Source organism: Toxorhynchites rutilus, chromosome 1, assembly GCF_029784135.1.
Source record: "Toxorhynchites rutilus septentrionalis strain SRP chromosome 1, ASM2978413v1, whole genome shotgun sequence".
NCBI classification, from domain to species: domain Eukaryota; kingdom Metazoa; phylum Arthropoda; class Insecta; order Diptera; family Culicidae; genus Toxorhynchites; species Toxorhynchites rutilus.
The window spans coordinates 13,542,440-13,570,252 of record NC_073744.1 but is presented as its reverse complement, the minus strand read 5'-3'; the positions used below and the strand labels follow the sequence as shown (position 1 = coordinate 13,570,252).

At 38.3% G+C, this 27,813-nt stretch overlaps 1 protein-coding gene across 1 annotated transcript in view; it reads right to left on the bottom strand.

Annotated features, from left to right (window-relative positions):
* Positions 1–25,160, bottom strand: part of LOC129775063 (thyroid receptor-interacting protein 11) — a 90,368-nt gene extending 65,208 nt beyond the window's left edge. The window contains exons 1-2 of the mRNA XM_055779272.1: positions 24,769–25,160; positions 15,138–15,239 (exon numbers count right to left, since the gene is read on the bottom strand). Coding sequence (XP_055635247.1) covers positions 15,138–15,239; positions 24,769–24,957 — 291 coding nt within the window. The 5' untranslated portion in view covers positions 24,958–25,160. The remainder of the gene's footprint in view (positions 1–15,137; positions 15,240–24,768) is intronic.
* Between the last annotated feature and the right edge of the window lie 2,653 nt (positions 25,161–27,813).

Genomic DNA, 27,813 nt, shown 5'->3' with positions numbered 1-27,813 from the left:
CCAAAAGTCACGAAAATCCCTGATCTGTTTCGGTCGTAAAACTGAGGGCTCATGAAGTTTATGATAAACGCAAGATAAAGAAGCGAATCATGAATGATGTAAGCTTAGTCAGTCAAATTCGATTATGAACGCTGTTCTATATCATACGGGATGAATTTTGACGAAGCCCACAAAATTATCAAATGCCATTGATGTTAGTTTAGTTCCAATATGTTCCAAAGAGAATATGAAATGATTCTTAAATCATATTATTGAAAAGTATTGGACTCATCTCAGAGAGTTACGACTGTACGACTGGCTAGGGTTAAGACAAACATCACACCGCAGCCACGTAGTGATAGCACAGTAAACGGCGCAAACATCTAATCAAACATTCGCACGTACCAAGCAACCAATGAACTGATGGTCGTCCTCTGGACCTCCACGCCACACAGCATGCATGCACCTTCAACCGTTCGGTAGGTTTGTTTTATGAATTGCATGTTTCACTCATTAGGAGGGTTCTTTGCAGCCGGTTGAAGTGAGTCATAAAAAGTTGTTATTCAATTGCAGATTTGCTTATCCTTCGATAGGTGTGCGCCCGCATGTAAACAGAAATGCCCCAGCGATTGGCACTACAATTGTGTGTCGTTTCCTAATGTTGCAGGTAAATACCGGAGGCCTCATTGTGATTCCAATACTAAGTATATTGAAAAGAATTGATACGCGGAAATCATTCATTCCCAGGTAAAGCTTCCCACTAATTTATGTAAAAATATATTGTTTCGCACGCGATTGTATAACCCTCGACTACCTGAGGGATTATATATCTTCAAAAGCTCCAAGAACCAATGTTCCGTAGGTCACCGTTTGCTGATAAAGCAAGCTGGAGTGCAAAAACCAGTGGCTTTTTCTCAAGCTTCAGCACAACTCCTACAGCTACACAATAAAGTGTAGGAATCAGTGTTTGTTGCACTCAATGCATGCTAATTGTTCGCGGTATGTACCTCCGTGCGGGTCTCTCTCTCGCCGTTCTGCCGTTCGACCATTTTGTTTGGAATTTAACACTTCGGAACAAATCTATCCCACCAGAACAGTTCCAGCTCAATTACTGCACGGAAAAACACGTGACTCCTTTTGCGCTCTCACCGGTAATCACATCTCGGGAACAATACACCTTACAACACCACTTCCGCTTGACCCCATCCATCGGCTGTCACCATTCCGGTGGCAGCGGATAAATCATCGTCGCCAAGTGACCGACCATTTGCGCGCGCCGCTATGCGCCAACAATATGTGCGATAAGGTCATTTTCCGCTACCATGAAGCCTAATTTGTTGTCCGATGATGAGCAAGCAAGCGATCAACGATTACGGCTTTTGATGGCTTGTGTGTGCATCCCCTACTCGTGACACTGTCGCCAATGCGTGTTACATCAGCGCGTCACACTGAACCAATGCCCGACAATCGGAGACCCAGCCGTATTCTCTACAGCCCGGCCGACCGCTCAGGATTATTTGTTGACGCTTCTCTGCGCTTGTGAAACGGAGTGGCGAAAACGAACCGCTCATATGACATCAAATTAAATGTATTCAAATCACGAGCCGGTAATAAAATTAAATTCAAATTTGCCCCTTTTTCTCCTTTCCACACACACCGTGTTCACCTCGGCTGCATTTTGTCCACTGTTTTTTTTCTTCTTTTTTCTTGCCTCCGGCTCCGAGTCGAGTCAGCCGTTTTTAAAAAGACGAGATGAGGCATAATGGCGCATGCGGACTAAGCGCATAAAGTACATGCTGTTAGTTGGCCCATGGTTTTTTTATCTCTCATTCTGTTTCTATCCATGTGCCACGAGAAATATAAACGACGGCCGAATGCGTGCTCTTTTAAGGGTTGGCAGAGTCTAAGTGAATAATTTTTATGTTTGTGGAATCAATTTAATTTTTTGCACGAGATTGCTGCACCCCAGGCCCTGGCAACCCTATTCGAACCAACACAAATTGAGCGTAGGTAAGCATAATAATTGAAGGTGGGAAGATTCACGGGTTTTATTGTGTTAAAGTTTGATTGTATTAGTAGCCAGAAAGATACGAAGTTCAGGCATAACAGTCAGTTACTCAAATGGTACAAAATTGAGTTTGTCAACGAATAACGTTAAAAGAGGGTATACAGAAAATAATAACATAAGATAACATAACATAACAATATTTGTCGCATTACATTCATCTTTTCTCGCATAACTTTTGAAAAGGTCCAATATAACATTTTCGTCAACTCGAGAAAAACGAAACTGAAGACCCGAATATTAAAGGGCGTGTCACATCAAATTGCATCACGGAAAAAACGCTGTAGAAATTCGCCCAGTAGACCGATCCTTTTGAAAATTTTAGACAGTAAAATAAAAACTATTAAACAACTTTTGGCATTTTCTTTTTATTCATACTTCGAGCCCAAGCGTATGCTCGCACCTTCCTCTTTACCCCGTCCATAAGGTTCTGCAAAACGTCAGGTTGTAGTTTTTTTTTAACAGAAATCCATTTTCTCTTGAAGTCCGCCTCCGATTTGACAACTTTTGGGTTCTTCCGGAGGGCCTGCTTCATAATCGCCCAATATTTCTCTATTGGGCGAAGCTCCGGCGCGTTGGGCGGGTTCATTTCCTTTGGCACGAAGGTGACCCCGTTGGCTTCGTACCACTCCAACACGTCCTTTGAATAGTGGCACGAAGCGAGATCCGGCCAGAAGATGGTCGGGCTCTCGTGCTGCTTCAATAGCGGTAGTAAGCGCTTCTGTAGGCACTCCTTAAGGTAAACCTGCCCGTTTACCGTGCCGGTCATCACGAAGGGGGCGCTCCGCTTTCCGCAAGAGCAGATCGCTTGCCACACCATGTACTTTTTGGCAAACTTGGATAGTTTCTGCTTGCGAATCTCCTCCGGAACACTGAATTTGTCCTCTGCGGAGAAGAACAACAGGCCCGGCAGCTGACGAAAGTCCGCTTTGACGTAGGTTTCGTCGTCCATTACCAGGCAATGCGGCTTCGTCAGCATTTCGGTGTACAGCTTCCGGGCTCGCGTCTTCCCCACCATGTTTTGCCTTTCGTCGCGGTTAGGAGCCTTCTGAACCTTGTATGTACGCAGGCCATCCCGCTGCTTGGTCCGCTGGACGAATGAACTTGACAAATTCAGCTTATTGGCGACATCCCGGACCGAACTTCTCGGATCACGTCTAAACTGCTTAACTACGCGCTTGTGATCTTTTTCACTGACGGAGCATCCATTTTTGCCGTTCTTCACCTTCCGGTCGATGGTTAGGTTCTCGAAGTATCATTTAAGTACTCTGCTGACCGTGGATTGGACGATTCCCAGCATCTTACCGATGTCCCGATGTGACAACTCCGGATTCTCGAAATGAGTGCACAGGATTAATTCACGACGCTCTTTTTCGTTCGACGACATTTTTCCAAATTTACGAAAAATTGACAGTGAAGCATGGCCAACGTGATCTATACACTCTTATCTGATTATAAGCGAAAGCTGAAGATATAATTCCTAAAAATTAAATTTCTACAGCGTTTTTTCCGTGATGCAATTTGATGTGACACACCCTTTATTCCGCGAATTGTCTTGAAAGGTATCGGTCTTTATCACTACTTTCACCACTAGCTATCAAGAATAACTCTTAAAAACCAATCGTAGCTGTTGTTCCTTGATTTGAGCCTCGATTTGAAGCCTCGGAACGAAAAATGTTACATTGGTCGTTTTGACTGCCACGATTGCATATTGGACATATTACGTAGAGAAGTGCCATCCGCTCATGAGCTGTTCATTCGAATCGCTTCATCACCCGGCATAAATGCTGATGATCGATAATGGTCCTTTTGTTACCTTTGTCATCGCGAAGAATTATTTCTCGTTGCGCCTATTAGTGGATTTATTTTTATATCCTTGGATGCAGAAAAAATATCTCGGTAGTTTTATCAAAAACCGTTGTCTCGGCCAATATTTCTGAAGGCATTTTATTTGACTACTGCTGGTTCTTCTGTTGATTAAGTTCAGCATATCCTAAGCATCTTATATGTTGGATTTCAACATTCAATATTTGTTGTATATTATATTATTAGAATTCATGTTAGTTCTAGTTTGTGTACAATTACAAATTAAATTCGTTTATTTTTTTTGCTTTTCGTGTATTAAGAAAATGCACACTCTAAAATGTCCCATGGTAGTTATGAAATTGTGTGGACAACCGCAAAATTCAACTGAGCTGAAGAGCTGTTCCAACAATCCAAATATCAGCATTTCGTTCTAAAGACAGCCTGTAAGTAAACGATAAACGCCTGTAAGAAACAAAAACTCTAAACGAACGAAGTTCGACTTCGTGTTGTTTTTACTGCTTTGTTACTTCGGACGTTTCGAGCGTCGGGGGAAAGTGGCGTCCGAAGTAACAGCCGAGTGCTTAAAATCCGAGTCTTTACATTGGATATTTTTTGTATCGGCGATAAAAAGATGAAGAAGATAGATACGTGAACGATTGTTTTTGTAATGCATTCAATGATTGGAAACTAATAGCGTGCAACCATTAACTCGATTTGTTTACATTTGTTACTTTGGACCTTTTCAAAAGTTACGCGAGATTTAAAAAATAAACAGAACATGTCACAAACTAAAATGTTTTAATTTCTCTTTTGTCAGCAATTATAATTGCTTTTTTCACAATTAGGGTGCTGAATACTTCTTCGTCTAAAACTACGACGCAAGCGGAAAACTTTTCGTCTCATTCTAGGTCATATGGAGTCAATCAAATTCTTTTATTCAAATGCATTTTACACGAAAAAAAAACTTGTAACCTTTTTTCGCATGCACTGTCAAATGTTTTCCGTCAAAGATTCTGTAACTCTGACTCTGTTCATTTACGTTTTTGGTCGACGTAACGAGAAGTAGAATTGAATTGAAATTAAGTTTAGAACACCTCAATAATACTGAAATTTAAGTTTCTTCTAAAATGTCAGTTGGGTCCTTATGATTTCGAACGTTAGCATTGTTTAAAGAAAAAAACGAGTTCATTCATTTCATCTGATTATTTTTACTTTTGATAACAATACATTTCCTATGTAGTGGACTATAATAAGAAAAGTAGCACACGTAAACAAAATCTGTGACGTCACAGATTTAAAAATCTTCCCACCTTTCATTTTTCATCTCGGCATGAAGTCGGATTTGTACGTTGTCAGTTACTCGGTTGCGAGTAAACGTCAAACGATCCGAAGAATTACGAATGTACCCCCATACCAGAGATGCCAGGTTTGAAGACATGTCTTCATTTCGAAGACATTTGATTTACTTTGAAGACATTTGATTTTGTGAAGACATTCTGAAGACATTATGAAATATATGAAGACATTATAAAATATGTAAGAAGTAAGAGTTTTATCTCAGTGTCATTCGCTCGCTTTTTTAATAGTGTCACTTTCACAATCACAATCAACGGAGTCTTTTGCCAGATACTTCACTTCAGATACTTTTTTTTTAAAAGAATGAATTCAACAACAAATTCTTAATTTCTACAAATTCTTGAATTTACTTCAAATTCTGGATAAGTTCAAGCGGCCTGAATACATATTGTCTCTAGAAGACATTAGTTCATTTGCGCTCGAGAATTCAAATGATTGTGTCATTTTTTTTATTATTTTGGGCTTATACTATACAATAGATTTACCTAGATCTTTCAAACAACCACTTCACAACCCGAAGGTTTTTCGGTTACAAACTGTTTTAATAATTAGTTCTTTGGACATGGTTTGAGTTACAACCAAAGCTTCAAAGCTGAAATTGAGTTATCACAGTTTCGTTTTTGTTGAAGAACTGGGGAGATATTCACTAAATCTACGGTTTATCAAGCCATTTGTCATTCAAAACCCACAAAATTTAGTTCGCAGTTGCGTAATATATTCTTTGTTCACATTTATTGAAATAAACTACAAAACCTCAAGGTAAATTAATAAAATGCGTTATATAACAATACCAATTAGAATAAACATTGAATAAGCTATCAAACTTTGTTCAAAAGTAAGTTATGAATTTTAGTTTCCTCCGATAGAACTGTGGAGACATTTGAAGGCTTTTTTTTCGTACCATGTGAAGACATTTGAAAAAATCACCTGGCATCCCTGCCCCATACCACGAAATTTGACATTTGGTTTACATGTTCGGGCTGAAATGGAACATATAAGGTGGGAAGATTTTTAAATCTGTGACGTCACAGATTTTGCGCATGTATGTTACCTTTATTATAATAGACCACTACATAGGAAAAGTATTGTTAATAAAAGTAAAAATAATCGGATCAATTTTACTTCTCGTCAAATTTCAAATCCAGAATGATGTTATTTGAACTTTTTCTCTCATTCGAACAACTAAATTACGCAAACTATAGCATTTATTTAATTCAAGTTCTTTCAAAAGGCAAACAATCTAGATCAATACATAAGACTTGAATGAACTTACTTCGGTTGTTTTTCTCATTTTCTAAGGTTTTTTCCGTATTCAATTTCTTTTATAAGTAAAAAACGAATCAAATCCTGGCAGTGAGGTATAACCGACAAAGAATTTCAATATATAGCTTCGTCTCTCAACTGCGTGTATCGAGAATCTAACGAAGGATAATCTTTCTTGGGTAAATTATGGTTCGACCAAAAAACTCGATATTTTCCATAAATCGATGGATTTGATGGCACCTTTGATTTATTATATTGGGTTGGGGAAAAAGTAATGTCGTATATTGTCAATATATGACAACACTTAAACATATCTTGTGTTGTACTTATCGCATCGGGTCATACTATACGGTTATTTAAAGACGACAATCTGTGCTACAAGTGTCGTTTTGACAGTGTTGTGATTGTTCTTTTCAGTCTCAAGTTATAGCGCGTCAAAGATGGAGTCCACCAAGCAAGAAATTTGCCATATTTTACGTTTTTACTACCTCCGAGGTAAAACTGCAACGAAGGCGGCCGAAAAGATTCATGTAGTTTATGGACCCCGTACTGTAACGATTCGCACAGCACAGCGTTGGTTTGATCGATTTCGTTCTAGTGTAGTAGCTGTCGAAGATACTCCCCGTACTGGTAGGCTAATCGTCGTGGAAACCGATAAAATCGTCAAAACCATCCAAGTAGACCGGCATGTGAGCACTCGCTCGATTGGTCAGGAACTGGGTACAGACCATAAAACCGTTTGGAACCATTTGCGTAAGATTGTATTCCAAAAAAGCTGGATGTATGGGTGTCACACGAGTTGATCACGTACGACAACCTAAAACGAAAAAAGTCGTGGTCGAAGCGCGGTGAGCCGGCCCAAACCATCGCCAAGCCCGGATTGACGGCCAGGAAGGTTTTGCTGTGTGTTTGTTGGGATTGGAAGGGAATCATCCACTATGAGCTGCTCAACTATGGCCAGACCCTCAACTCGGATCTCTACTGTGAGCAGCTTGACTGTTTGAAGCAGGCGATTGACCAGAAGCGGCCAGAAATGATCAATAGGAATGGTGTTGTTTTCCACAACGCTCGGCCTCACACATCTTTGATGACCCGCCAGAAGCTACGGGAGCTCGGATAGGATGTCCTATTGCACCCACCGTATAGTCCGGACCTGGCTCCAAGGGATTATCATCTCTTCCGGTCCATGCAAAACGCTCTTGGTGATACTAAGTTGGCCTCAAAAGAGGCTTGCGAAAACTGGCTATCTGAGTTTTTTGCAAATAAGGAGGGGGGGTTTTATAAGGGGGGGATAATGAAGTTGCCTTCTAAATGGCAACAAGTTTACGAATAAAACGGCGCATATTTGACATAAATTGGATAATTTTAAGTATGTTAAATAAAGCGTCAAATTTCGATCAGAAATACGACATTTCTTTTTCCCCAACCCTATATTAAACAACTGATATATTAACGAAACGACTGTAGAAGATGTCACCAACCATTACTCCCCTTTGGAGGTGTGTTGCTGTCCTTTACTTCGTTCCAGTTTAAAATTTAAATAAACAAATGACACAAATATATGGTACCCACTGTTGCTGCTGCTGGTGGTTATGGTCCCCGTCCACTTGGTGGCCGTTGGCTGCCTCCAACTGTTTCCGATGGTAATTATGATGACACAGATGGTTGCATTTTTAGCACCTCGTGCGCACAATACTCTTCACACAGCACAATGGAAAGAATCCGGTTTTGCTTTGTTTTTTTTTCTGTTGTTTTTTAAACCGGCTATCAAAAACTGAAGAAAACAAAGTAAACTTTCCTACCAGCACTTTTTCTAGATCAACCGTCAACTGAATGCGTAATTGCGGGCAGGTGGTTTACCTATTTATACCTTTCCACCGATTCATTCGAGACGCCCTCACATATTTGACAGGAGGGCCAAATGTCAGAGGGTGATTTTATCCGTGTAAGCAACCAATCAGCGGATCATGAGTGGCGGTGTGCTTATCGGTTGGTGATAAGAGTATTCAGCATCAGCCGATACTCCGGCTCATGCTCTATAGGTTTTCCATTATTGAACGGGGGGAAAATATTGAAGCCAGTGGAGAAACGTTTATAGAGTTCGCTGGAAAAATGGGTAGAAAATCGATACATTTATCTTTGTTGACAAAAGTGTGAAAGCATAAAATCGTGTCGAACAACTCAAGTCAAACAACAATGGATAACAGCATTTATAATGGGTTTGAAACCACTTTGAAATGTTCTAAAATCGAATTACTTAATTATTGAACCGCTCATATATTTATTCAATCAAGTTTTCGTAACAAGCATCTAACCAAAACAGTGGAAGAACTTCGAATTAGGAGAGAAAAACAACATCCTAGTCACTTGAAAATCTTAGACCAATAAGCATTTTAAGTGCATTATCCAAGGCATTTGAGTGAGTGGCCAAGGAGCAAATCAGTTGATTTATATCCAGCAATGATCTACTCTCTCCCAATCAAACTGGGTACCACTCTGGACACAGTATCAAAACTGCAATGTTAAGTGTTTGTGATAATATTGGTCTAGTTTTTGACAAGCGAGGAAACATAGTCATGATTCTTTTGGCTTTTTTCGAAAGCTTTCGACACCATAACTCTTGCTAATTTGTATAGAAAACTTGGAAACCAGTTTAGATTCTACTCGAAACCTGTTCAGTTAGTTCGTTCCTATCTGTCTAGTAGATATCAAACTGTTCACGTTTTTCTTCTATGCTACCAATAACTTCTGATGTTCCGCAATAATATGTTTTAGACCCATTGTTCAGTGTAATACTAGACATTAGCTATAATTACACCATGTAGTCTTGAACCATAAAAATAACAAGAAAAAGAAACTGTCAAAAAAGATTACCAAAAACCAGTGGCGTAGTGTAAGGGAGCGGTTATATTTAAAAAAAACATGATTTTGACCGGTTATTACTTATGGTATTATCTAAAAATACAAGTCACTATGGAAAAACTCATGTTATAGAATCTTTCTTGGTTTTTCATGCTCATTTTTTCTTCATACTACATCTTTCATTTCTGTCCTGGGGTGAATTCAAAGTTTCTAAAACGAGGGGGTTACGTTCGAAGTACAAGGTTTATAGCGTTAATATCTCTCTACCGGATGAACGAAGTCTTCTGAAAATAACATTATTCGAGAGACAAAAGAGGTGTGTTTTTCTTATTGACCATAAAAATATGTTTCAATTGCTCAAAACCGCAAACTATTGAAACCTTTATGAATAGCGATAGCTTCTTGAAATTGCATTTCAGTCTCGATTGGTCTGCGGCTGAAGCATGATGCATGATGCGTCGGCTGGCCAACCTCAAATAATAGAGCTCAGGTTTTTTTTGAGAAAGCAAAACAAAAAAAGCAACATCCAAAAACTGGATCAAGTGCACAGTTCCTCCTACCAGCAGTTTATGATTCAATACTTTTGTGTTATCTGCACTTGTCGTCTGTCTTATGTTGCGTTAAACTATATGAAGTAAATCTAGCGCAGAATATCTGCAAAACAAAGGATCATCTCTGAGTAATGTTGTGATCAGACTCAATACACTGGTGATTCCGCGCGCTGTTGATAGGAACAGTCGAGTCGAAACGATCATAAAATACAACGATTAATAATTCGATACTGCATGGAGAATTCCTTATAAGATGAGCAAACCAGGCGAAAGACCTCCCGGACCCGGTCCAACGATGGATAAGGGAATGTTGGAATGCATTGGTTATTTTCATCGGGAAAAGAAGGAAGGTCTAAAGGGTCTAAAGGTCTAAAGAAGAAGCCGATATTTGTGAAACAATTCAAGCTTGACACATGTTATGAGTTTTTGCTAGAGATACCAATATTCCATAGACATTTGAAGGCCGCTGAATTTAATTCTAATGATTCCATTAATGAGATTGCGTTGGATCTGTTACAGTTCATCATGAAGTGGGACTTACAGTGAATTTGAAGCTGTTTCCGTGTATGTTTCTATGGCATCTTGTGGAGAGGTTTATCAGAGTTGAAATTTATTGAAAATTCGCGGCCAACGATGGGTTAGACATGTTTCATACGTTGAGCCCGTTCCGTTATTGCTGCGCATTCCATTGAGCCCACAATAAGAGAGCGCACGGGAAACACTTGTACAATATCAATGTCGGTCTCGACTCCCAAAGATATTTATTTGCGTCACATTTAAACATCCACAAATAAACCATATTTCATTTATTTTCTTATTTTGTAACTGTCAGTTCCTGTGACCAACGCGTGAAGACCTTGCGATTTCTTGTTCGTCCTATCTAATATTATAATAAATATGTTTCTTGTTTAGAGAAGTTTGATTTTTCATTCGGAAACAAAAAAAATAAGAAATATGGAGGGGTGACACCCTAGTAACCCGCCCCGGTCACGCTACGCCACTGTCAAAAACTATTAGGTGTACCGGTAAGTTTCTTCGGTTTTACAACAGATGGAGTAACTTGATTGTGTGAATCAAATTTCCAGACATTCGTTGGGAAGATACTGTCATTGCGCGTCTTTTTCAATATATGTCAAAAAGTTGAAACGTAAACAACATAGTTTTTTTCCACTTCGAATATTTCGAATTTCGTACCAACAAGAGAGTTTTTGCGGGGAGTGTTACTTCATTACTTCAATATGAAGAAAAGAGCTGCGGAAAGTCATCGCATTTTGGTGGAAGTTTATGGTGACCATGCTCCAACTGAAAACTGAGCGAACGTGTCCGACGTGGTTTGCACGGTTTAAAAGTGGTAATTTTGACTTGGAAAACGAAGAACGTTCCGGACCGCCAAAAAAGTTTGAAGATGAAGAATTGGCTTTACTCGATCAAGATCCGTCACAAACGCAACAAGAACTTGCAGATACACTTGGAGTAGCTCAGCAATATCCATATCCGATCGTTTAAAAGCAATGGGAATGATCCAGAAGATAGGACATTGGGTGCCGTATGAATTGAAGACACGAGACCCGAACCCCGTTTTTTCACGTGCGAACAACTGCTCCAACGGCATAAAAGAATGGGTTTTCTGCATCGATTCGTTACTGGCGATGAAAAGTGGGTCCGTTACGATTATCTGAAAAATCAATTTTTTCCACATGGCATTTTTGGCATGGAATGGCTGTATAGTAACTTTATGTGCCCTTTTCCAGTCTAGCCTTTTTAAGCTACCTTCCAATTCATTACTACCATTACATTTTTGTGTGTACCTGAAAAATATGAGGGTATTTACGTTGCCCAATGTGAACAAGCATCCCCTGGTAAATGAATAAATATCCATTGCACCTCAATAGAGCAATGTATTTTAACTACAGTGTATATGTTTCCTGGCATTATGTGGATACCATCAACATCGTCTAATCAATAATTTCTATGCCAATCAATGATACTAAAGCTACAATTATTGTTCAAAATTGGACTAGGTTTATAAGTCCAATTTTTGAGCATAATTTTAGATTTCAATACAGATTTTATGAGAAATAGCTAAGATAACAAAAAATCAGACCAAAATACAGATCTTGATTTTGTCATGGCTGCTAAGCAAAAGCCTAATCCATTTATTATGTATTGTATGTAAAAATTTCCGTAAAAACATCTATATCTATTTTTTTACGTTGAACGAACGACTTTGATTTTGTGTGAAGATTAGCGTTACGTAACATAAGGGGGGGAGCGGTTTGTCTTGCGTTACTTTTTGTTACATAAGGGGGGAGGGGGTCCAAAAATCGCATTCTTAGCGTTACGTAATTTGTGCACGATGCCTTAGTGCAATACATTAAATTAAAATCTCTACTGTCAACAAAAAGTCCGTTTGAAGCTAGCGATTGGCCAGAAACGTCCAGAATTGGCCAACAGGAAAGGTGTTGTGTTCCATCAGGACAACGCAAGGCCACAACGCCGGGAACTTGAATAGGATGTTTTGATGCATCCACCATATAGTCCGGATCTTTTTCAAATTTTTATCCCGAAGCTATTGAGAATAGTGTACAAATAAAATTGAAAAGTGTCTTTTCCCCATAGATTCTATGGTGAACCACATAGAGGTTAAAAAATAGTAAAAATTTCTTATTTTGTGTCCTATACAATATTTTCCATAGAGTTGATGATTTGGTATAGGGGCACTTTATACTCCCTTACCCAGCCAGGCCCTTTGACCGTAATATAGTCACAAATGCACTCTTAAGCAACTTGTTTCGAAAGGGGAGGCGATCTGGCGTAGTGGTAACATCCATACCTCTTACGCAGAGATCACGAGTTCAATTCTCACTCCCGACATTCTTCCGAAAATGGAAGTAAAAGTGACGAACCAGCCAAAATGTGTTGTGAAAGTCATTATAATAGAGAAAAAAAACTTGTTTCGATCATAACAAGTGAAAAAAAAACAGAAGTGTTGAAAAAATTATGAAAATACTTTTGTCCGCTGCTTGTCCATAGTGGATGGGTGACTTGCTAATAAAAATACATATATTAGGTCTGTTGTCGATGTATAGCTTGAAAAGTTCGACAATTTTCGCTATTGTCAGAGCATATTTAGTTTGCAGTCACGATAGATACAATACGGTAGCGCAACTTATGAAAAAAGCCTTTCAGCCATCTTGGATTTTGTATGTAAACAATCTGCAATATTTTGCAATATCTTTTTTTTTGCTCTTTGTGTGTGGAATTGTTTTGGTGGCAATAAGAGAATTGAGAAATTGAAAGGTAAGTCTTTTACGATTAAAGTTAGGTTTGTAATATACTCTATCTTATTTTTTGTTTCAGATCAAGAGAATAAATCGACTCTCGGTGTCGGTTGATGATGGAGATATTTTTCCCGCGTTTTGCAGTTAGAGACGTCGGTTAATCGTTCGATTAATCCAAATAATCGAAAATCTGCATCAGTAATTTTATATCGAATGATGAAAAATCAAAGTATGAATACATCGAATAATTATCAAAGTAATCGCGATTAATGAAAAAGGGAACCATTTTTTTCAAAAAATGCAAAATTTGTTTAACCGTCGGTGTTTCGTCGAAATTCATCGAATATGCTAAACCATTTACGGTTGAAGCATAAAAATGATTCCCTGCTGGTGGAGGATACTGGGATGAAGAATTCTGGATCTGCAGAAGTAACATGCGGACTTGAAAAAGGTGGTCTCAACTCATGTTCTAAAATAGTAGTATTCAAACTACGGGTGCCAAGGAAAATATACCATACTAGTGGTCAATGATTCTATAAATATACTTTTTTTGAACTAGTAGTTATAGGGAAAAAGCAGAAAAATACACACAAATCAGATATTTCAACAACATTCGAAGAATAGGTAATTTTGAACAGAAAACATTTTATGTTGGTATAATAAAAATATTGTGCATCATTTTCGTGGTGTGCTCTCTTTTCAATCGTCCTCAAAAAATCATGAAATGACAAATTTATCAATATACTAAAATACCTTTTCAGTACACCATATTTATTTCAAAATTATATTTAATGTAACTATTAAAATTATGACATCATTTTTTTATTATAAATGACTGTTCGTTTTGGTTACAAGAAACAAATATTCGCTCTATTAATCGAATACTGAAAGACAATTAAAAATTTAAATTTAAAAATGACCCCACGACTAATCGAATAAACGAAACATTTAGACATCTCTGTTTGCAGTTAAATCCCTCTCCACAGTCCTCTGTATATTTATGCCGTTTCCCCTCGCGCACGTATTGACGACACGGTCACACCTTTATTCCACACATCTTGGTTTGCAGTTAGTGTTGACAAAAAAAAAAGAAGACATGAGTTCTTGTTTCAGTGCTACACGCAAAATATTTCGTACCAAACCTTTCGTTACCAGAGCGTCCCTTTTGCTCGATATGCGCTCCGATTGCGGAAGATATCCTCTGCAAGCGTTGCGCGCAACGTTGGGTGTCAAATGTTTACACAATGATAACAGCCCCGAGATACAGGCGTTTCGTGGAATATTCACCCAATAGATAGATAGTATCGTTTGGCGTTCAGTTATCTCAGTTTCCCTCTGTTGATTTTTCTCTCGAATTTGTATCTGTGTGGCTAGCGAACATTGCGAACAACGATTGCCACATGGCCACCGCTTCGGCTTTGGCTTCCTTTCCATAATTTCCGGCGGTTGGTTGGTAAACAGAACCGTTCCCTAGTATCTCTCGACCCAGCGCCCTAATCACGCACATACACATCCACTTTGAACCGAACAAATATTGGCAACCAATCGACCAGAGGGGCGATAAGATAGTGAGATAAAAATGAATGATCGATAAAATGGGTAACGTTTTCGAAATTCCCTATAAAAATAAAGATTGGGTTTGGTGTGGAGATTTGCTTAAGGTACCTGTACGACATCTTTAGAATTATTTCTAGTTTGAGCGATTTCCAAAAAATCGAGTAAAAAACACGGTAATATGTAAACTAAAAAGGCAAATGCTTCGTTCTCACACTGATAACAAACGAGCGCAGACAGAAAAGAACGGTTATCGCCTACTGTGATACCAAGGTGGTTCTACTATTGACAGCTGGAACGAAGCCTACCCAACCAACACCTTACCCATTTGATGTATGCATATGAAAACGGAACGCTTTGAATTTCTTCCCGCGAAGTTTTTATTTCGCACCCATGCTGATAATGGACGGCGGAACTTACCTGCTTGGAACTCGACGGTGGAAGTTGTTCGTTTGGTGACTTCGATTGGCTCTGTAGCTGCTGTTGTTGATATTCAGCAATTTGTTTGCGCAGTGTTGCAATCTGTGAAAGAGAAGAAAAAAAACAGCATGGGTTTCGTTCGTTATCACTCGGAACCAACCGAACGGTGGTCGTTGGCGGTAGCTGGGGTTTGGTGACCAGGTTGGAGGAAAGTAAAAGCTAGGTAAATTTTCCATTATACTGTGTAATAATTGCTATTATACGAAGCGAGCTATTCATAATTCCCATTCGGTGTGGTTTTCTGACCGAAACGGGGACGCCTGATAGGCTTCTAACTTTGCATACATTTCGGCATGGGGGCAGAAGGAAGCGGGACGGTGAGCTGCCGGCAGTACACCTGTACAAATTTAACGCGCTGCGCGATACATCAGCTTGGCGTGTTTCCCATTGCCCATGGAAGTGTGTAAAGCACTCTCTTATATCTGACCGAGCCGAGCCGGGCCGGAGTCGATCGAAAAACGGAACCAGGGACGTGGGAATCGAGCGCGGGCTAAACGACAAAAACAACAACAACCATTCTATTGAACCGCGTGCGCACAGGAAGAAGATGCGGGGGCGGGTAGACGGAACAAAGTCACAAATATAGTTATAACAAAAAGTGCCGTTTGTGATAACGAAAAATTTCCCTCCCAGACGCCTGTACTCGTCAGATAGTGCACCTTTTTATGCCGGCTGTGTGGTGTTTTATTGGTGGGGAAAAAACTGAACGCGACTTGTTGTTTCTAAACGACAGATTTGTCTCTTGCGTTCTCTCCTATATTGTATGAGCAGGGTTCGTTTCTCGAGCAAGTCTGGCAATGACCCAACTAAATCTACAAATGTCTCGAAATGAATAATGAAATTCAAACATGCCATCGTCACATATTTTTTGTTTCAAAGTTTGGTTGGAAACTGACGGACAATTGAACATAAAAACTGCAGTCTGTAAATTGATCTTACATGATGATCTATAGATGGTTATACAACGTGCTCTAACGTATCTTAGCTGATCTCTATTATCAAATTTATTTGGGAAAGGACCAATATATATGACAAATATGACTGTTTTTCTACTCATATGAGCATGTACATGATTGATGTACAATGAGTACAGTTGAAACTGCATTATATTAGGCTGTCAAAAAAGTCCTGCGGTATTTTTTTTTGAATTTTCATTTGTTCATAAAATTAGTTACAATCATCTGTTTTAAGTCAAATATGCGCCGTTTTGTTCGATGACTTGTTCCCAACGAGATGTCAACTTCATAATACCCCTGTTATAGAAGCTCGCTTCCTTACTGGCAAAAAACTCGGATAGCCAATTTTCACAGGCCTCTTTTGTGGCTAACTTCTGACTACCTAGCTCGTTCGCCATGGACAAAAACAGGTGGTAGTCACTTGGTGCAAGGTCCGGACTATACGGCGGATGCAAAAGAACCTCCCATCCGAGGTCCTGATGAAAGACAATGCGGCCTCTGTTTATCAAAGATGGCCTCTTCTTCATGAGTGCTACCTTCAAGCGGTCCAGTTGTTGGCAGTACAGGTCCGAATTGAGCGTTTGGCCATAGAGAAGCAGCTCATAATAGATTATTCCTTGACAATCCCACCAAACACAGCAGAACCTTCCTGGCCGTTAATGAGGGCTTGGCCACCGTCTGAGCCACTTCAGCGGGCTTCGACCCCGACCGTTTGCGCTTCACGTTGTCGTAAGTGACCCACTTTTCATCGCCAGTCACCATCCGCTTCAGAAACGGGTCGATTTTGTTGCGATTCAGCAGCGATTCACATGCGTCGATACGGTCAAAGATGTTTTTTTGCGTCAACGTGTGTGGCACCCATACATCGAGCTTCTTTGTGAATCCAAGCTTCTTCAAATGGTTAATAACGGTTTGATGATTTATCCCCAGTTCTTGGCCGATGCTACGGCTGCTACTATGCCGGTCTTTCTCGGCTAATTCAGCGATTTTGTCGCAATTTTCGACGACAGGCCTTCCGGAGCGTGGCGCATCTTCGACGACCTCTACACCAGAACGAAAACGTTGAAACCATCGTTGTGCGGTGGAAATGGAAACTGTATCGGGTCCATAAACTGCACAAATTTTATTGGCAGCTTGAGATGCATTTTTGCCTTTGTCATAGTAGTACTGTAAAATATGTCGGATTTTCTCTTTATTTTGCTCCATATTTGCGACACTATAACTCACGAACGACTTAACCTAACGAAACACTGTCAAGGACTATATTATTGCGCCTTATAACCTTTCCAACAAGCTATAGTATGACTCGATAAAATGAATACAACTAGAACTACGCGCTTACAACGACACCTCGCGGAAATACCGCAGGACTTTTTTGACAGCCTAATATTAAGACAACCGATTTTTACACCACAAAAATTCATAACTTTTGGACTACTGGACCGATTCAGATGATCGATATATTAAATGAGCCAATGAGCTAGTCTTGTTAGAAAAAATATTACACTAACGAAAAAAAATCGTATTTTGTTTTCGTAATTATTGACTGTAATTGTTTTTCATAATTTACATGGTTACGGGACCAACGACACCATATTTTTGATATTTTTTCTAGGAAGCTGAGTTTTTTCCACATAACATATCCGTTCGTTAAGGTTTTTGACGTAGGACTACGTCTTTCATTTCTATATCGGGGTGTAAAATCAAAGTTTCGAAAACGAAAGCGTTACGCCGGAGACCGAGATTTTGAGCGTTAATAGCTCTTAAACAACTGAACGAAATGGTATGATAAAAACTTCATTCGAAAGATAAAATGTCTACGCGTTATATACTTGTTACTTTTTGATTCAAAAACTTGTTTCAATAGCCTTAAAATTGCTTTCAAAACAGGCTATTGAAATCACTAATCGGTATATAAGCGAGCGCCGCTCGTAAACCCACTCAGTTATAATTGAACAGCGATTGGAGCATGTTGTCGCTGTTGTGGTGAAGCTCTTCGTTTATTATGAAAGCGCGGATGAACGCTGTCACCAAGAGCCTGTTTGTGCACCTTAGGCCAGAAGGGAATTCATCAGAAGGAGAGTGATGCCACAAACGGTTCCCCGGGAAGGCATCGGAGCAGCCGCCACACACACACATACACGCGCGGAACTCTTCGGTTGGATGCCATTCAGCATCGAGAAAATTCCGGAAAGATCTAATCGTTGCTGAAATAATCTGCCAGTTCCCCTGGGAATTGAAAAATACATTCATGCGAAGGAGTTTATTTTAATGTTTTCTATCCATGTAACACTGTGACCAAATATTTTTCAATCAAGTGCTATTAACAGGGGGTTATCGAGTCAGCATTAACCACTGGTGGGCTTCGAGTATCGAGGAAAATTCCAGAAGGATCTAATCATTGCTGAAAAATAATCTGCCAGTTCCCCTGGGAATTGAAAAAAACATTCATGCGAAAGAGTTTATTTTAATGTTCTCTAACCATACAACACAGCAACCAAATACATTTGATTTTGTAATTTTTCAATCAAGTGTGATCAGCAGGAAAGCTTTTGAACATTATTCTTCCCTATCAGTAGGATATTTTCGTATCTAATATTGTAAGCGCGCGCAACTGAAAATGTTTCGTATCGCGAAAATTATATATTTTTCAATCGATTATTGCTCAGTCGCCGAAAGTTTCGAACTCAGAGAGTTCATTCCCCTCTAGTTTGCCTTCCTAACTGCCATCGTAAACCACACCTTCTCTCGATTCCATCACGGACAAAAAGCATACTTAAGCGATATTCTGGTGGTAAAACACATTAATTTTTCCTGAGGACATCGACAAAACAACATCATTACTGAACGATCTGAACGTGCTGGACGAACTGAACGGCGAGGGATCGAGGGATTCATTACCTGGCCTGAAGTTGCTGAAAAATAATCTGTCAGTTCCCCTTTGAATTGAAAATTACATTCAAGCGAAAGAGTTTATTTTAATGTTTTCTATCCATATAATACTGCACCCACATACATTTGGTTTTGTGATTTGTCAATCAAGTGCAGTTAGCAAAAAAGCTTCTGAAGATTATTCTTCAGAACAAGGTTTTTTGTATCCAATATTGGATGCATAAAACCTTGTGCCTCCACCGTAACGCTCTCGTTTTCGAAGTCCCCCAAATATTCATTCATTCAGAATGGATTTAGATTCAACTTCAAACAAATGATCTGTAAATCAATGATAGTCCTACGTCACCCTTGCGGTTATACCATAGATATAACCCACTTCCTGTTTTTGTTTCATTTTTGAGTCATGACTTTTCAAAGTACACATGTTTTTAGTTTTCGTTCAATATTCGTGTGCGATCAGAATACATCTATGCAACTGGAACCCAAGTGTAGTATTTTTTCAAAAAAAGACCAACTCATTGGCTTCAGAATCGGTTCAAAAGTTATGAATTTTTGAAAAAGTCATTCTTGGAAAAAAGGGGAGAATGATTTTTCGGACCATCAGTTAATTTTGAAAAATCATAACTCAGGAACAAGAAATAACACCTCTCTCATTCTTTGAAATTTTTTGTAAAAGAACTTTCAAGAAAAAATATTAAAAAATATAGCGCCTTAGTCCCGAGACCATGAAAACTATAAAAAACAAATACAATATGTCGATCATCTTAATCGGTATAGTGATTTGAAAGTTATGAAATTTTGAAAAAAAGGAATTTTTTGGGAAAACGAGAAAAAATTGAATTTTTGAACCATCAACCAATTAATTTACTCGTCTTGGAAACATTCGTGGTGACCATACGCGCTCCCTGTTGATAAAATTTTCATCGGTTATTTCGGAGTAGATACGCGAAATATTACGAAAACTTACCAGGAACTGACTGTTAACATGTTAAAGAACTGACTCCATGTCCCTGAAAAGTCGATTCGCGTGAATTTCTCCGCGAGGCAAATGTTTTTTTCACAAAATATACACTGCGTTTCACAACTATAGAACCACTCATTTTTTCTGAGTTTCCAAAGATATGTAAGAAGTCGATTGAATTGAAGTATATAGTGTATGATATATTACTTATCTTCATTTAAAAGACTGGCCACTTGATATTTATTGTTGTGTTCAGGCGCGAAACAATCAAAATACTTAAATTTCGGTGTTTCATAACTATAGAACCGGATGGAGAAACTCTTACTCCTTTACAAAATTAATGTCATTTCACATAAACTACAATGAGTTTCTAATTCGTAGGTCATCTTTAGTTCTCAATCAGTTCAAATAACCCATTCGGGGTGATTTCTACCAAGCTGTGCCATGTTGTAGTGTGTATTTCGTTCTACGCAGAGGATAATGCTCGTTTAAGCTCTTCAAATTACACATATTGCTTTTAAGCTGCATCTACTATTCGTACGATCACTCCTCATAGGTTCTTAATATAGTTTTAATCTTGAACAAACTGACCAGTCCAGAATCTGAAGCCTCTATTCAATAAACCAAGCCGTGACTTTCTGGATGTTATGAATTGATGCCAATTACCCAATTATCACGTTGTTTTTGATGTAAAAACAGAAGTAAATGAGTAAAACAGAAGTGAAACTTAAAAACAGAAGTAAAACGATTTTACGAATTTACCAATTACCACTAGAACTACCGACGTTTAATATATACCTAGTTCTATCGCACCAGTCAAATTGACGGATTTCTGATTAGCGCGTTTATTGTATTTTTTTTTCTTAGTTTATGTTAATGAAAGAATGTGATTTGACAAAAACAACATTTAATATAACACTTCATATGTTTTTAATTTAAAAAACTAAACAAAAAGGTTTATATTTACATTTATAGGTCTATGACTATGAGGCACATATCGTACAAAAACATGTTATTCTGGATGAACACTTGCCACAAACGTATTTGTTGCATGAAACTTTACTTGCAATGCATGGCTCTGTTATTGTTGCATAATTGTATTTGACAAGAATTTCGTTCTTGATGTCTTTTAGTTAAGTTTTCTGTACTACAATCCATTGCTTTGTTTGGTTGTTTTTTGGAGGAAGCTTGTTCTCTGCAGCACTTATGTTCACTGCAAAGTTCTTCTGCCAATTGAAACAAGAATTGTTTTCTGGTTATGTTCTAATCACAAGTCTCTTTGTATAAAATCCACGAATTGATTACTGCCAAGTCCAAAATATAGTAGAACACTTGCAATCGCCATCTAAATATAGTAGAACGCTTGCAATCGCCGCTATATTTACGTGCCATCTGGTCAACTACATCTACTCCAAACTTGGTTTTATTGTAAAACGATATAATTTCAGGTATTTCTATTTCTACAATCTAAATTTCGTAACAACTCCAAACTCTAAACATATCGGACAACTATTGTGCGTAACCTGCACGAAATTGCATGTCTAATTGAATGCAAATAATTATTTATGTCCACCATTCAATCAAGAACTAATCAAGCAAATGGAGCCAAATTTGGGATGTGACGATTTTAGAGTACAAGAAATGTTTCTATGATGGTTGGACACCTCTCTCTCTCTCCTCTGGAAGGCGGAAAGAGGGTCCCATAAAAATATTACACGTATTTAAAATTCAACCAAATATATTCCAACCAAACAGGATAATTGAAAATTTTCGTAAAACTCTGAATTCTCATATGTTCTACAATTACATCGTGATAAGCGTTATTAGTCCAATTGATGTTTGCGCCAACGAAATTGATCTTTGTTCGAAAGTGGAAATGGATTTTCAGGTAAAAACGCACTCCTATATTTTGTATACTTTATTATATTATATTCACTATATCGAACATGTAACGGAGAAACATGTTTTTTGCAAGTGACTAAAGAATCTTGAACGAGAATTTTGTTTGAAAATAATTTTATATTATTATGACGAGTTTTGGTAGAAGTACTAGGAAATTTATAGTAAAAGGAAATTGTAAGTGGTCAATTAGGAAATTAATTAATGGAGAGTTCTTCGATTGTACCCATGAACGTTCGCTTAGTAAGAAAACGTGAATGTTTGAAAATATTCATAACAAAAAGTCCATTCTGGTTGGGACGAAGTTTGCCGTGTCAGCTAGTTACATATACAGTGGAATCAGTTTATAATGACATTGAAGGCGGACGTCATACAGAGCGGTTTGTGAGAAAAAACCGTTGTTTGTGTAAATACAGTACAACTTCGATATAACGTACATTTACAATAAATTATCTGCATTTTGATTCTAAAGCTTGTTTTGTACCTTTAACCAATCCCGAAATACAACTGTTTTGTGATTCCGCATTCTAAATGAATCAAACTTTAATCAACAGCACGAAGGGAAACATCATGAGAAAGGTGGACTTCGTCTTCTATAAGAATTTATTCATTAAACTTACTCAAACACCAACACAATAAAGTAATATAAGCTACGTTTCTGAGTTCTTTATTATGATTCGATATAACGTAGGGGAGAGGGGGGCACATTCGGACACTTTTTTTCCTTGATTTTTATTATTTTTTGCAAACTTAAAAATAAATCCTGAATTCATCCTGGTTATCATTTGGACATCAATGTATCATATGAGCGTGTTAGAGATGTGCGTTGATGCGATTACGAATGGTTTATTCGAACTTTTTTTGGTAATTTGTCGGACAACGAAAACAAAATTAAAATTTTATGTTTATCAACAATTACTTCCGTTTCCTCTTATTTTCAGCATATTTTGCATTTTTCTGTTTATATTTGTATTTGTCTGAAAGGAAACTGATCGCTATGAGAGTCAGTAAAAATTCATTCGCGATTTTGCTTTCTTCCGTTTCCGAGTGGTGGTTTTCCGCGGTGAAGTTCAACTTTTTGCGGAGACAAAGTTGCCAAAGTAAAATCTATCTGTGCTGTAGACGCAATGTTTTGCAGCATTGTTGAATTACCCGATGAGTCAATTGCTACCTCCGCTCCAGTAGGTGAAATCATTTGAGCACTCAAACTCCTTGTCCGAAAAAACCTTTCTTGAGAATGGATAGCAACCTGTCATTTTGAATCCAGCTAGGATATTACTCAGATTGAATGAAGCATTATAAGCCGATGCAACTATACCTGAAAGGTCGTGTATAGAAATAGTTTTCCCAGGATGCTTGAGTAGCCAATCGTTCTGGGAAACTGAGAGCTTTTGCTTGAAAAGGCCCATAACTGAAACATCCAGCGATTGTAACATCCAGCGATTTGTGACATAAGGTGGAAATAATACATGAATTGTGCAATTTTTAATTGTTTCCAAAGTGCAACTACTTTTTTATTGATTTTTTATTTTTTTAAATTGATTCCTTTACGTTGATTTTTGCTACCTTTTTCAAATGTTCCAGAACAATGAGAAACAGTTTTCCCGTTATGCAACCGGTAGTTGAGAAATTAGCATAGACAATGGACCCAATGGACTTTTTTTTCGGTTCCGGTTTTAAGCCCAACTCCAGAAACCTCAATGAAGTTTCTTCAAGATGGGGATGAATGGGGGGTAAAAAAAATCTATTCCATAACACACATCCGTGGATAGATGGAAATAGCCTTTTACATAAACCAATTAAGAATGGTAGTTCTAAGTTAAAAACTACGGATATTGAATCTTTCTGAATCCCGCAAAATATTTCCAATTGAAGCAGAAAACTGATATTAGGATGGGGTTTGCTCCATAATTAAATTAGACATTCAACTAGGCATTCAACTTTAGGGAGCAAGAAATGTTTATATGGTGGTTTGACACTCCTTTCTCTCCTCTAAAAAGGAGGAGAGGAGGGTGCTGAATAACTCGAGGACTAATCAAACAAGCAAACTTGGCATATAGAGGTTTTAGGGATCGATAAACGTTTCTATGGTGGTTCGACACTCCTCCCTCCTCTCTAAGGGAAGGCTACCATACAAATAAAACACAAATTTCTGCATAACTCGATAATCAAATGGAGCCAAATTTGGCATATGAAGGTTTTTGAATATGAGAAATGTTTCTATGATGGTATGACACCCGTGGTCAGTGGGTATCAGATTATGAAAATAATATGACCAAAGCTCGTTGCTCAATCGTTCCCATTCGAACAACATCCGTAACGTGTCAACCGGAAGTGTTTAGATCACAGTTAGGAAAACGTCTATCCAAACCCCCTCCCCTTTCCTGCAAATATTTCTAGCAGTTATTAGAATGCTGCTTGCGCAATTGTGCAATTACCCTCTGGCGTTCCGATCGCGATGTCTAACCAATGATTCGCTCTGCCGGACGCGTCATTGTGACATCTGGGTGAGTTTCACCGGGGGGAAATGACCGGCATTCGCCATCAGTGATTTGTGTCTTGTTTTTCATAGCAGCTATTACAATGCAATTCAACGGACAACGGATTATAAATCATATTTTCAGCCTCATTATTTTGCAATCGAATGCTACCAACTATTGTCGCTAGAGATGAGTCGGGTCGTTCCGTTCTTCCCCAAAGCTATATTATTTAAAATCTAGCATGCAACCTAAACTTGAGTTAGTAATGACACATTCTAAATATACACTTCTGATGCTGTTGAAGCAATCCGAGAAGTTAGTACCAAGATTTAGATTTTCTTTTCTTCCATCAAAAAGCGAAATCCCGTATCCCATTGGCTTACCTCTTGATCTTGCGTGGCACAAAGATCGGCAAGCTCGCTGATTTTCTGCTGAGCCTGACCAAGCTCCTTTTCAGGATTGCGCTGTTCCTCTTCCTCTTCCACAATTCCCTCAGCAAGCACTTCTTGGGCGAAACTGGTAATCTGGCCTTTGACTTTATTCAAACTATCGTTCAACTTGAGCCAAGACATTATACTGGTGGAGAGGCTGTTGCCTACACACTCTTCGATCAACAATATAAATACCGTGCCACAGTTCACACTTCACATCACAAGGAAATATGTCAGAACACAAATTTAAACCGACTACAGGACGAAACACGAATATTTCGTAAACTTTTTCCAGATTCTTTTACATGTACACGTAAATCAAAACAATAACATCACCATATGTTTTGACGTATCACTCCAGCCTGCGGCGAGTCGGCATGCTGTCACAGCATATATACTGCCGGTTGTGTACACTGTTAATTCGAAGATACAATAGTCGGAGTGACAAATAAAAGAAAAATGATAATTTGCTATTTCAAATATGACGACGGATCCTCAACGGCACCATACAGTCAACGCAAAGGAACGTGGAAGCAGATATTTTCCCATGGAAATCGTATGGTCGCATCCACATACAACATCAACAGCAAGATAAAGTGCGATACACATTCAACGCCACCATCACATACGATATGATACGATACGATTTCCATGGGATAATATTTGACGTTTCATTCCTTTGCGTTGACTTTACGGTGACGGGACTTTGTATATGTATCGCATTCAAATCCAAGAGAATAGAAGACGTGAGGTTAATTTTGACGGTGTATGTGTATTGCTCCTAAAGCGCGATTCACATACAACATCCACGTCACGTTAACGTTCCGTCACGTCACGTTGCGTCAATTATTCTTCCATGCAATTCCTATTGAAGCATTCACATACACCAGCAACAACAAGTCGAAGTTGCCGTTGCCGGTGTATGTGAATGTTTGCATAAGAACTGCTTGGAAGAATAATAGACGGAACGTGACGGGACGGAACGTGAACGTGACGTGGGTGTTCGAGTGGAACGAGTTTACGGGGAGAACAGGGTAAGACGGCCACCCTTAGCATGGAGCGCAATCAAACACAATTTATACAAAAATTAAACATTTAAATGTATCATCGTCAATGTTTTCTGCAATCACGTTGATTTTTTTAAGCACACTTTTTTTTTCATAATGTTATTGTGCGTCTATTCCGACGGTTCGAAGTAGTCGCGCTTGGAACGGTTGGTTTACTTTTGGCAGATAAATAACTCCTACCACCTCCTAAAGTGACATTTTGGCAATATGTCACTTTAGGAGGTGGTAGGAGTTACGGAAATGTCCACGCTTATCCACGGTTAGGGGGGAGGGGATATAGACAATATTCACGTGGACACGTTGAATGAATATTTTGAGAAAAATAATTGTTCACATCTGTGCTCAACAATACAGCGCAGACTCGATTATATACAGTCTCCATTTTTTGTTTCACTGTGTATAATCTAGTCAAAGAAATATTATTTTTTTATTTGTTTTTTATGCATATATTTTTCGTTTATTGAAAATAAAAGAAGAATTTAATTTTTGATTCATCCCCTTAAAGTCAGAAAACACCTTTCTCACATGAAAAAAAATATTTTTTTTCCAGAATCTCTCAGAAGGTGATAGATGATCATGTTTGATGAAAAAAACCTTCTACGCATATATTCGAATTTCAAAAATGACAGAGTTATAGATTTTTTTTTGTTTCGGACTCTGTTGCCTCAAACTGTCTCTACACTAAAAAGTACGCTGCGTAAGCCAATTCTGTTGCCTTCATTTGAAAGATGATAAAATTTAGTACAGGATGTAGTAGTGGAACATTTAAGTTAGTGAATTTAAATAACTGTTTTTGAAGTGAATTCAAAATTCAAAATTAGTAATTTTTAATGTGTGTTTTTAAAGTTCTCAAACCACTCCACAATGTGTTCTTTGGCACCCAACTTCTATATTTCCTCATTTCGCTGCAATATCGATATAAACAATTCCTGGTGAAAATTCAAGCAAAATCTTTAAAAATCATTATTTTTACCCCACTGTACATATAATAGCCACGTTATATTCACTTCAACGCATATTTGAAATGTAATTTTTTTTTCAAACTGTATATAATATAGATGAACTTCTTTGCTGAAATGTGTATTCTGAGAATGTATTTTGGAGTGTACCTTTGAGGCAAGTGGAATGAACCATAATCAGATATCCCCAAAATTGGTCTTAACCCGGAGAAAGTCATCTTTGTATCTGCTGAGATTCAAACGGAATTCTGCATTATGCATTATAAATTCCAGCAAGTTCAAGTACACAACTAAACGAACCAAAATCAGCGATTTATAATTAGCCAATATGATAGGTAAGCTGTTCCACCAGAATTATGCCAAATCCCATGTTTCTTTGACAACCTGAAAAAAATTCTTGGAGTTTGACTGGGATGTGGTACCTATATGGGCCGTAATTTTTAGCGCCTGAACAAAACAATAAAGTTCAAATGGCCTGTCTTACACATGTTATTATATCCTACACTATATACTCCATTTCAGTCGGAAGCTTAGAGAACATTCCAGTTTAAAAACAGAAACAGCTCAACCAGCTTACGTTGATTTATGACAGAAAATGTCCGAGACTAGATTCACTAGTGATGTTTCTAACTAAACAGTGATATAAATAACTTCACGGGAAATGTTAGGCAATTACCCAAAAATTGATTACAAACCGTTATTACTAATGAAGCTAACATTTTTATCAAGAAAAACGGTGAACAAAATTCTTCATGCACAACTCTAAGGCCGAGGACATAGTGAATAAGATGCGATGCGGACGCTGGCTCGTTTGCGGAAAAGCTCTTCTGTATTTTCAATTTAGATTTTCGGTTGAAGCTTTTTTGAGAAAAATATCGCATACATATAATTTATTACTAAATTCAATATTTCACAATCCAACTGTTCACAGAATGAAGATGTGTTATCAAATCTGGCATCCTTGGTAAGGT